This window comes from Helianthus annuus, chromosome 5 (assembly GCF_002127325.2).
Source record: "Helianthus annuus cultivar XRQ/B chromosome 5, HanXRQr2.0-SUNRISE, whole genome shotgun sequence".
Lineage (NCBI taxonomy): Eukaryota > Viridiplantae > Streptophyta > Magnoliopsida > Asterales > Asteraceae > Helianthus > Helianthus annuus.
Window position 1 is genome coordinate 78796693 of NC_035437.2, and position 12165 is coordinate 78808857.

The 12165-nt window shown below is 41.7% G+C and overlaps 2 protein-coding genes across 2 annotated transcripts; both read left to right on the forward strand.

Moving 5' to 3' along the window:
* Window positions 1-1748: 1748 nt before the first annotated feature.
* LOC110943162 lies at window positions 1749-2624 on the forward strand. Its single transcript, XM_022184917.1, has one exon. The coding sequence runs from the start codon at window positions 1749-1751 to the stop codon at window positions 2622-2624; it is 876 nt and encodes a 291-aa protein (XP_022040609.1).
* Window positions 2625-3938: 1314 nt separating this feature from the next.
* LOC110943164 lies at window positions 3939-4856 on the forward strand. Its single transcript, XM_022184918.1, has one exon. It carries the CDS (start codon window positions 3939-3941, stop codon window positions 4854-4856), a length of 918 nt encoding a protein of 305 aa, XP_022040610.1.
* The last annotated feature ends 7309 nt before the right edge of the window (window positions 4857-12165 follow it).

Sequence of the window (12165 nt, forward strand, 5' to 3'; positions counted from 1 at the left end):
GTATTTGGGAGTCCCACTTATCTCCACAAGGCTTCTCTATAAAGATTGTAGTGTGCTGGTTGAAAAATTAGATAAACGTATCTCAAATTGGAAGAACAAGCTCCTCTCATTTGCTGGTCGTTTACAGCTTATTGTGTCGGTTTTATCCTCTTTGCATATCTATTGGTCTTCGGTATTCATTTTACCGGCTCGGGTGATTCACGAATTAGAAGCTAGAATGAGGAATTTTCTTTGGAGTCAAGATAACTCGTTCCAAAAAGGGAGGGCAAAAGTGTCTTGGAGATCAGTTTGCACTCCGAAGTATGAAGGAGGATTGGGAATTAGACGGATTGGTGATTTTAATAAAGCACTTATGGCGAACCATGTTTGGGGTATTATTACTAAACGTAAATCGCTTTGGGTGGATTGGGTGCATGATCATAGATTAAAAGGCAAAAGTTTCTGGATGGTCAGGGTTCCTACGAATTGTTGCTGGAGCTGGCGTAAAATCCTTCAACTTCGGCCAAGTATAAGGAATTATGTATGGACGTCTCTTGGGGATGGTAGATCGACCTCGGCTTGGTATGACACTTGGAGTGCTTTAGGGCCTTTAGGTACCTTTCTAACTCCTAGAACTATCACAACTGCGAGATTTACATTGGATAGTTTAGTGACTGATGTCAATGTAGAGGGTGTTTGGCAATGGCCTACGGCTTGGAGGGATGTGTATCCGGTGCTTAATCAGTTGGATCAGATACAGCCGAATGCGGCTAAATGCGATAGTGTGAAGTGGAGAGTTGGGGATGATATTCATGAGTTCTCGGCTTCGTGTATTTGGGATTCTCTTCGGCATAGCGAGCCGGAGGTTACCTGGACTAAAATAGTTTGGTTTGCACAGTGTATTCCAATACATTCTTTTTTGATGTGGTTAATCATGAGGAAGAAATTGCTTACGCAAGATATCATTCTTCAATGGGATCTCTCAAGAAGGAAAAACATGAATATGTTATGCTGTTTGCTATGTTATGAAAACCATGATTCGCACCCTCATTTATTTTTTGAATGCAAATACTCGACGCAGGTGTGGGATAGGGTTCGTCTAAAAGCTGGCATGGAGAATATTGTTTCGAAGTGGGAGGATATCGTTGGTTGGCTTATGCTTAAATGCAATTCGAAACTGGTGGATCATTATGTGAGTAGAATGGTAGTAGCTGCTTCTGCATATTTTATATGGCAGGAACGTAATGCGAGGCTTTTCAAGAATCAAACGCGTCCTCCGGAGAAGCTCTATGATGTGATAATCGAGACTGTTCGGTATAAGATTATGGGAATCAAGTGGAAGCGGAATGAAAGAGTTCGAAGGCTTCTAGGGGAATGGGGGATACCAGATGCGGACACTAATGGTGATGGTGATTGAATAGGCAGTTTGTGTGTTGTTTGATGTTCTGTTCCTAGATGGTAGTCTAGTTATGTTTTTCCTTTGGTTGGTTACATTGGCTGTTTGGTTTGTTTACTTTCATGGGGCATGTCCCATGAAAGAACTAGTGTAGACTCCCTACACTACTTGTTTTGTTTGGTTGTGAATATATAGAATCACCGGGGTAACCCCTTTACCCAAAAAAAACAATCGTCCTTCTCTTTGGGTACAATGGATTCATTCCTACAAATTGAAAGGTACAAACTTCTGGGAGGTGACGAAACGTGGTAGTGTAAGCTGGGGATGGAGACATATTCTTGCAATTCGTAATCACATAAGGCCTTATATTTGGATGTCTATCCTGAGCGGTCGGCAAACGAATGCTTGGAGTGATAACTGGTGTTCTTGTAGTCCTCTCAGATCCTTTATTTCTCCTCGGGCAATAGCCAATGCGGGTCTTAACCTTCGGTCTACTGTTGCGGATCTTATTGATGATATCAGCCAATGGAAATGGCCTCAAGCTTGGTTCGATATTTTTCCAGTTCTTATAAATATTCCTTCACCGCATCCTTTAGTTGATATGGCTGATCGATGTAGTTGGAAAGATATGGAAGGGAACCTTTGTCATTTTCGGTCTTGGGAAGTTTGGAATACTTTGCGTCACAGGGGTGATAGGGTTGATTGGGTTGACTCGATTTGGTTCAGTCAATGCATTCCTCGGCATTCATTCCATATGTGGTTAGTGATAACTAATAAGTTAAAGACGCAAGACAGGATGGCTACTTGGCAAGCTGGTAGTACTACAAATCTGATTCTTATGTGTTGTCCTCTTTGTTACCATGATCGAGATTCTAGAGACCACCTTTTCTTTCAATGCTCCTTTGCCACGGAAGTTTGGGATTCAGTGAGGAAAATGGTCAACATGGAGAGTGTCAATAACACATGGTCCTCGGTTATGCAGTGGATGGTTCAAAATGCAAATTCTCGCAAGCTTGACCGGATTGTTGGTAAGCTCCTTATTGCGGCTGCTACGTACTATGCATGGCAAGAGAGGAATAACCGGTTATTTTCTAGTGTCCAACGAACCCCTGATATGCTTTCCCATGTTATCATCAGTACGGTTCGATTGAAGATTATGGGGTTCAAGCTTGGGAGGGACTGGAAGCACCGTAACCTCTTGGATACCTGGCAGATTTCGATAAAGAATTTGGATTGTGACCCGGGCTAGAGCTTGTTATTGTTCGGTGTCCTGTTGCTAGAGGCTTAGTTGTCGGGCTTTGTTTTCTTTTTTCTGGTTGTATGATTTTGTCGTTGGTTGTTGTTCTTGGATGTTCTAGTCTTGGTTTGTCTTGACTAGTAGTGTGTGTCAGTGTCTTGGCACACCCTGTTTTTATTTTGTTGGTGGTTTATAAAATTTACCGGGGTAACCCTTTACCCAAAAAAAATAAGGTCCGAACTTTTTAACCTATGCACCATGTCCGACTTTCTTGAAAGATATTCATGTGGTCCGAACTTTATGGTTAGTGTATAAATTCTGTTAGTTGCTAATTCAGTTAATCATGCTAACCCTGTCAAACTATGTAACTCAGTTAAGTGGGTAACCCTAATGGTTGTTAACTCGGTTAGTTAACTTAACTCCTGTTATAATCGCCGCCCTAGTAATATATTCTGATACCCTAATCTATTAATCTGGTTGCCATTGATTGCGGTTAACTGAGTTTAATTTAGCTAGATTGATGACACTAGTTTAATCGATCAAGGGTTGAGGTTTTGTTCTAGGGTTTAAAGGATTACGGGTTCTATTTTCTTGAGTTTGCGGATTCTAGTTCTTTTGGAATAGTTTTCACATTGTCGGCTGATTAGGGTTTTGTTTTGTGAAGCTTCTCTCTTCTCAATTTCGGGTTCTGATTCTTGGTGATTGTTTCCTTATTGTTGGCCGATTAGGGTTTATTGGATAGTTTGTGCTATTGTCGGCTGGTTAGGGATTTCTTTTGCATGCATGGAGGGTGAAAGTGGCGGGGTGAAACCTTCGGATCAACATTCTCCTGGGATTGATGATAACACACCTCCGGTTCGTGGGATTGGTTTGCGAGTTACAAATATTGAGGGTAATCCGATGATGCCGAGACGTGGTATGTTCTCTACTAGTAATGTGTCGGTCATTGATGGGTTGTTTGAAATTTCAAAACCTGTGGAATTGGATGGTACGTGGGGATATGGAGGAGGGTATTCGGCTGCTAACATGGATAGCCTAGCTAACCCCAGCTCGAGCAACGTGGTTAATGATGCTTCCATATTTTCGTATGCTGACAAAGTTAAAGTGCAGAATTCGCTGAAAAGGGAGGTTAATTTCCGAAAGCTGGATGCTACATAGACGGTTCAGGATGCTGATGTGCTTATTCCTCGTGAGGTAATCAAAAAGGTCCAGGACAAATTTCAAAATGTTTTATATGGATATTTCTTGGGCAATCGGCTTCCATTTCCTGTTGTGGAATACTATGCAAAAAATGTTTGGTCTAAACATGGGTTTGCCAAGATTATGATGAATTCTGACGGATTCTTCTTTTTCAAGTTTGACTCTAAGGAGGGGATGATGAAAGTGCTTGAAGGAGGGCCATGGTTAATTAGAAAGGTTCCTCTTTTCTTGAATGTTTGGTCGCCTTCGGTCAACCTCAGAAAGGAGTGTATTAAGTCGGTTCCGGTTTGGGTGAAACTCCATAATGTTCCTATTGCTATTTACACGGATGGTGGGCTGAGTTTATTAGCGTCTAAGTTGGGTACTCCTAAACGGTTGGATGGCTATACGGCTGATATGTGTGTAGATAACTGGGGGAGAAGTAGTTTTGCCCGTGCTTTAATTGAGATTAGTGCGGATAATGATTTAAAGGACTATATTACGGTTGCAATTCCGAAACTTGATAAGGATGGTTATATTACTGAAAAGGTGAAGGTTGAGTATGAATGGAAGCCTCAGAGATGCTCGGTTTGCTGCGTCTTTGGTCATAGTGATCAATCTTGTCCTAAGAATGTCGCTCCAAAAGCTAAGCAGGTTGTCATTGATGATGAGGGTTTCATAACGGATGAGAGGAAAATGGCTAGAAAAGGGGTTATGCAAAAGAAACAGAGGGCCAAATTTGTGTATAAGCCGAAAATAGGAAGCTCGGGTGCTAGCACGTCGGGTACGAAGAATGATAAGCCGGATTCTAATGTGAATGCCAATGTGGCAACCAAAAACTCTTTTGAAGTTTTGTCTAAGTCAGACGGGGATGCGGATATCCCTCTTGTTAATGCAAAATCTACGGGGCCAAAGGTGGTTGTTCCTAATAGACCGAGTGAGGGTTATGTGGAAGAGATTGTAGAGGTTGTGCCTACGGAAATGTCGAAATTTATGAGTAATACTTCTCTTGGAAGCAATGCTGAGGGGGCAAGCACTCCCGGGTTTACGGGTTTAAATGGATAGTTTAGCTGCTTGGAATATTAGGGGCTTGAACCGACCCCTTAAACAAGCTGAGGTTCGGGTTCTTATTGCTGAAAACAAGTTAAGTATTTGCGCAGTGTTAGAATCGCATATCCATGTTAATAAGTTATCTGATATTTGTAACAAAGTCTTTAGGAGCTGGAGTTGGACATCTAATGGGGGGTTATGTTCCAGAGGTACTAGAATAATTCTTGGGTGGAATGCAGATGTGGTGGATATCATGGTTATCTCGCAAATGGACCAGGTGATGCATACCTAAATTCTGATTAAAGTTGATAATAGAGTTTTTTTCTGCTCTTTTGTTTATGCTGAAAACAAGTACCATGATCGTCGAGCACTTTGGGAGGATCTATGCAATTTTAATGCTTTGGCTCGTGAGAAGCCATGGATTGTCATTGGGGATTTTAATGTTGCTCTCAATATGGAAGATTGTTTATCCAGCCCTTCTAACCATTCTATTGGCATGAGGGAGTTCTATGATTGTGTTAAGGAGACTGAATTACTTGACATTCCGAGCCATGGCATCCACTATACGTGGAACCAAAAGCCTAGAGAGGGTATTGGAGTCATGAAGAAGTTGGATCGTGTTATGGGAAATCTTAAGTTCCTGGATCTGTTTCCGAATGGTTATGCGCTTTTTAAGCTGGCTCGATTATCGGATCATTCCCCTTGCATCTTCAAGTTTTCATCAGCGACCCGTTCTAGACCGAAACCGTTCAAATTTCCAAATTTCATTGTTTCTAAAGCTGAGTTTAGGCAGGCTGTTTCGTGTGAATGGGCAAAGGATGTTCATGGTCATTCCATGTTTGCGGTAGTGAAGAAGATGAGGAACTTGAAACCTTTCTTTCGCAAAATCCTCTATCGGCAAGGTAACTTGCATGAAAGGGTTGCTGAATTGCGGCTTAAACTTGACCATGTTCAACATCAAGTGGATGCTAATCCCTTGGATATGTTGCTTCGGGACGAGCATGCCAAATGTCTTCGTGATTTTCAAACGGCTGCGTATGATGAGGAGTGCTTCCTTAAGCAGAAAGCCAAGGTTGAGCGGTTGTGTGCGGGGGATGCAAACACGAGGTTTTTCATAAATGTATGCAAAGTAGGAATGCTAGGAATAAAATTTCGAGTATTCTGGATGTGCATGGGAACCGGTACGAGGGCGATCAAGTTCCAACAGCATTTCTTAATCATTATACGAATTTTTTGGGCATGGATGACCAGGTTAAGGATTTTGATCTTGGGGATTTATTTGTTAACACTCTAAATGACTTTTCTGCTAATCATATGGTTCGTTCGGTGACTCGTGATGAGGTTAAAATAAGGCTCCAGGTCCGGATGGGTACACCTCGGCTTTCTTTAAACATTCTTGGGATGTGGTGGGTGATCAAGTTACGAACGCAGTTCTGGATTTTTTTGAAAATGGCCAAATGTTGAAGCAAATCAATCACACTATTATCGCATTAGTTCCTAAAAAGGAATCCCCTAACACGGTGCTTGATTATAGGCCGATTTCCTGTAGTAATGTCCTCTTTAAATGCATAAGCAAGATTATTACGGATAGAATTAAGGGAAGCTTGGATGGCTTAGTCAGCATTAATCAATCAGCTTTTATCCCTGGTCGTAAAATAACCGATAATATTCTTCTAACGCAGGAGCTTATGCATAACTACCATCTTGATAGAGGCTCGGCTAGATGTGCCTTGAAGATTGATATCCAAAAGGCTTATGATACTGTCAACTGGTCTTTTCTTGAAGCTGTCTTGGAGGGTTTTGGGTTTCATCGGAAAATGGTCATGTGGATTATGAAATGTGTGTCTATAGTGTCTTATTCTTTGAGCATCAATGGGGAGCTACATGGGTATTTTAGTGGTAAGAGGGGTCTTAGACAGGGTGACCCATTGTCTCCGTACTTATTCACCTTGGTCATGGAAGTCCTATCCCTCCTCCTTCAGCGTGCGTCGATGGTTGGCTCAGGTTTTAAATTTCATGCGCATTGTGCCAAACAAAAGATTGTTAATGTGTCTTTTGCTGATGATTTATTTATTTTTGCTCATGCTGATTGTCTCTCGGTCAAGCTGATAAGGGACGCTCTCCATTGGTTTACGATGATTTCGGGTTTGGTTCCAAGTGCTCCAAAAAGTACTATCTTTTTTTGCAATGTTCCTTCCCATACAAAGGATCAGATTTTGAGGTTAATGCCGTTTCAGGAGGGTTCCCTCCCCGTCCGTTATCTTGGAGTGCCACTTGTCTCTTCAAGACTTGCATACAGTGACTGTAAAATTCTGGTTGAAAGGGTTCAAAGGAGGATTGATAATTGGGTGTCTAAGTCGTTATCTTTTGCGGGGAGGCTCCAGTTGATTAATTCGGTTATATCTGCTATGTATTCTTATTGGGCCTCAGTTTTCATGCTTCCGGTCAGAATTGTTAAGGAACTTGAAAAATGTATGCGTCGGTTTTTATGGAATGGTGGGGTTCAGGGTCCGGTTCGTTCTAAAGTGGCTTGGAAGGATATATGCTTTCGAAGAAGGATATAATGGCTGACCCGGGCTAAGGAGGATCTAGATTGTTTTTTTTGGTTTTAATGTTTAGTTTGTGGTAGTGTTTGGTCGGGTTGTTGTCTTGGTTGTGTTTGTTTTTCTTTCTGGTCTTGGTTGTTTGGTTCTCTAGTCGGGGTATGCCTTGGCTAGTAGTGTGTGTCTAGTCCTGGACACACCCTGTTCTTTTATTGGTTATTTATAAAATTCACCGGGGTAATCCCTTTACCCAAAAACTTAACTCCTGTTAGTTTACTTGGTTCTATCAAGCATGCTAATGAATAACAATGTTATAGCAAACTGTGAAAGACACGTGTGTGAAGCATGAATGTTATGAATGTGACTACCTGTTTATGTGGTGCATGATGTTAACTGCCAAGCATTATGTGATGTAGACTTGCATGCGAACCTTTATGATCTTGAACTGATTGTGTATACATGCACGCTATAGGACTTGACTGATTACTTGTGAACACATACTTAGCATACCGAGCAAACCAAGGTGAGTTCACACAGCCAAGGCATGGAGTTCCCAGGGTGGGAATGGGTTTGGATTATTTACTTGTACTTACCTAGCTTATGGAACTTAGTTATATGGTCCTCGGGTGAGGAAGGGTTATTGATAAGATACGACTAGACTAGTGATTCTTATAGAACTGATCTTCGCACACACGCCGGGGTTGGCCGCGATAATATGACTAATCTTCGCACACATGCCTAGGAAGGCTGCGAACTATACACTAAACTTCGCACACATGCCGGGTGGCCGCGATACAAATATACCTAGTCTAGAATACTTGAGAACTTTCCCAAATCTTAGCATACATGCCTAGAGGGCCGCGATACGAACTAATACGATACATGACTTAATGAACGAACACAAGGCTTACTATACTATTACAATTACTGAACTATTAACTGTGAACTCGCTCAACTAGTTGTTGACTCTCTGTTACGTGTCTTGCAGGACCTTAGGTACTTATGGAGCTTGCACAGGGAGGAGCAGGTCGTTGTGGGATGTGAATCGTGGATGTTATGTTAAACGCTTAAACAATTTGAACTTATGACATACATTGGGTTTACATACTTATGCTTCCGCAACTTAAGTTATGTTTTTTATTGAAACCCAGTTATATTGTGATGGGTTGTAATGATTACTTTTAATATTTAAAATGCTATGTTCAATATGATTGGTGGCTTGATCCTGGTCAGTCACGCTCCCAAGCGGTGGTACTCCGCATGTGGATTTGGGGGTGTGACAGGTTGGTATCAGAGCCATTGGTTATAGAGAACTTGGTTTTAATATGGGAAAAACGTTTTTATTAAAACCAGACTATAACCAGAACAGTGCTTTCAACGATCCGCAACGACACTTCGCTCCACGTGCAAGACTCAACATCCTAGGTAATAAGGTTTATGTTTATTACCTGCTTGCTAGAAATACATAGAACCCTTAGGACTCAACATCCTTAGGACTCTCTTAGGACCAGGTTACATGATGGTATAACCCTCTGTGACCGGTTCATTATTTGTCCGAGTCTTTTACGCATTTCCGTTAATCGCCTAAAAGTTGACCATAACGGCCTTTTTAAAATAAAACGAATATTTCGGACGCGTGAACGGACCATAACCTTGCTTACTAAATTATAAGCATGTCCTTAAAGTTTCACGTCAATCCGAGGTCTAGAATGAGAGTTATGCTAAATAGCGCAATTAATGTAAACTTATGTAATAAACGACGCAATTAGCATAACGCCTATCTAAACCAAGATTTCGTCACCAAAACTTTTACCCACTGTTATAAAATAATATTTTGGGATTTTTAAAGATTTTTAATAATTTTTACCTCGCTCATAACCTGCGGTTATGGCTACGGTTCGGTAAATACCGAATATGCCCTTTTCGGCCAAAACTTGAGTTCTACAAGGTCTTTTCACCCGATTCCAGTCGCTACTGATTTTAAATAATAAATAAAGTATTTTAGACTCTATAAACTGTTCGGGAAACTCAGATTTCCTGTAGAACTCGAAAAGCTCTTTAAAAGTCTTTAAAATGACCGAAAAACCCCTACGGGGCATAATATTAACTTAAACTCGTTACGGGCATCACGGAAGGTATCCTACTGATACCACAACCTCTTTAAGGCATATTGACTTAGGAAATAAGCGTAGGACTCTCATGGTTAACCGTTGCGCCTATTGCGCGCACGATTCGGCTTATGAAACTAGTTTTCATAAATTAGCCGATATGGGTCAAACCATATTATTTTGACCCTGAAATCCAGAGTGTGAACCTTAAACCCATATAAAACAAGTCTCTGAACTTGTTGGGTCAGAATCACACTCCATTCTCGGTTTTCGCCTTTTCGTGCGATTAAACCGTATTTATATTTCGGAACCAACCGGTCTAGGCTACGGCCAATATAAAGACCCGTTAGGATTCTAATAGGTTAATTAAAACCTTCGTTCCAGAATAGGAGCCCCAGTAAAAGCTATCTGTGACGTAATCCATTAAGGAATATACTTGCAAAGGTAAATACTTTTAACTTATTTTCCCTTATACGGGCTTGGGATACGGTATATTAATACCGCTTGACTGAGCATCATATCTTCCATCGCTTAGGTGGTTAATTGAATAATGTGATCGGCTCATTTAAACAGTCTTGTTACTTAAAAGCCTTTGGGGGGGGGGGGGTTAATGACCGTTGTCCCGGATATCCTTGGCATCATTTTACGAAATGGCCACGACCTCGACATCCCGGTGTAGGCGTACACCCGGTATATTATGTCGACATTATTATTAAAAGAAGTAGCCGCTGGTTTTTACACTATGGTTTTACGCAATGTGGTGTGTCTATTAATCTTTAACCCGGACAGGATCCGGGCTACTGAACGCATAAAAGGACATGTAATTCGTTCACAAGATTTTAATAATTTTCCCAAGTTATAAAAGAGTTTGTGCCTCGTGCATTCAAATCAATTTTAATAAACATTTTCAAATGTGTCAGTTGAACGTATTTACCAGTGTAAACTGACGTATTTTCCCAAAAAGATTAAGTGCAGGTACTACACGAAATTGGCTGGTAGCAGCTTCCTAGCATCGTGATAAGTCTCGCAAGCTTGATGCTGTATCTGACTGAACAATACTTTATTATTATTTTGATCCCCTGTGGATACAATTCGACTTCTGTAATACACTTGATATTACATTCAAAAGGTTGAATTATATTTATCTTTTTGCTTCCGCTGTGCATTCATATAATTGTGTGGTTTGACTATATTGTTGCCAACTACGTCACGGTAATCCCCCACCGGGCCCACCGGTGATACACGTGGAAATCGGGGTGTGACAAGCAAGCATGTTGGGCTTCGCGGATAAGGGTTTCGAGATGATGCTGGGCTTGAACGTTACGAACGCTATGCAAATAGCTTCATCTGCTGAGGGCGTCGGCAACGACATTTGCTTTACCTGGATGATAACGAATGTCACAGTCGTAATCGTTGAGAAGTTCTACCCATCGGCGTTGACGCATATTAAGTTCCTTTTGGCTGAAGATGTGTTGTAGGCTCCTATGGTCGGTGAAGACCGTACACTTTGTACCGTAAAGGTAGTGTCGCCAAATCTTAAACGCAAAAACAACTTCGCCTAGCTCGACGTCGTGGGTTGTATAGTTCTTCTCATGGATCTTGAGCTGACGAGATGCGTAAGCGATGACCTTATCCCGTTGCATGAGAACACAACCAAGACCAAGGTTCGAGGCATCGCAATAGACAACGAAGTCATCGTTTCCGTCAGGTAAAGCGAGGACGGGAGCATTGCAGAGCATATGCTTGAGAGTTTGAAAGGCAGTCTCTTGCTTGGCTCCCCAAACAAAAGGCTTATCTTTGTGCGTGAGAGAGGTAAGCGGCACTGCGATTTTAGAGAATCCTTTGATAAATCGGCAGTAATAGCCCGCTAGTCCAAGAAAAGAACGGACTTCAGACGAGTTCTTAGGTGTAACCCAACTCTTAACAGCTTCGATCATCGTGGGGTTGACATGAATACCTTGACTATTGACAATGTGACCGAGGAATTGAAACTCCTCCAGCCAAAATTCACACTTGGAGAACTTGGCGTAGAGTCGATTCCCTGGGAGTAATTCGAGAACCAAACGTAGATGTTGCACGTGTTCGGCTTTCGACTTGGAATAGATCAGGATATCATCGATGAACATGATGACGAAGCAGTCAAGAAATAGTTTACACACGCAATCCATCAGATCCATGAAAACCGCGGGTGCGTTAGTTAAACCAAAAGTATAACAACGAACTCATAGTGGCCGTATCGAGTGTGAAAAGGGTTTTGGGTATATCCTCCTCTTAGATGCGTAATTGGTGATAGCCTGAGCATAGATTGATCTTTGACAAACATGAAGCACCCTGTAACTGATCAAACAAATCATCGATTCGAGGTAGGGGATAGCGATTCTTGATTGTCAGCTTATTCAACTCCCTATAGTCGATGCACATCCGAAACGATCCATCCTTCTTTTTGACAAAAAGGACTGGCGCGCCCCACACAGAGGTGCTAGGGCGAATAAAGCCTTTATCAAGCAATTTCTGGAGCTGACTCGAGAGTTCGCGCATTTCAGACGGAGCGAGTCGATAAGGAGCTCTAGCAACAAGGTTTACTCCAGGAATGAGGTCAATACGAAAGTCGATATCACGACTCAACGGTAAGCCAGGTAATTCATCAGGAAATACGTTGGGGAATTCACAAAC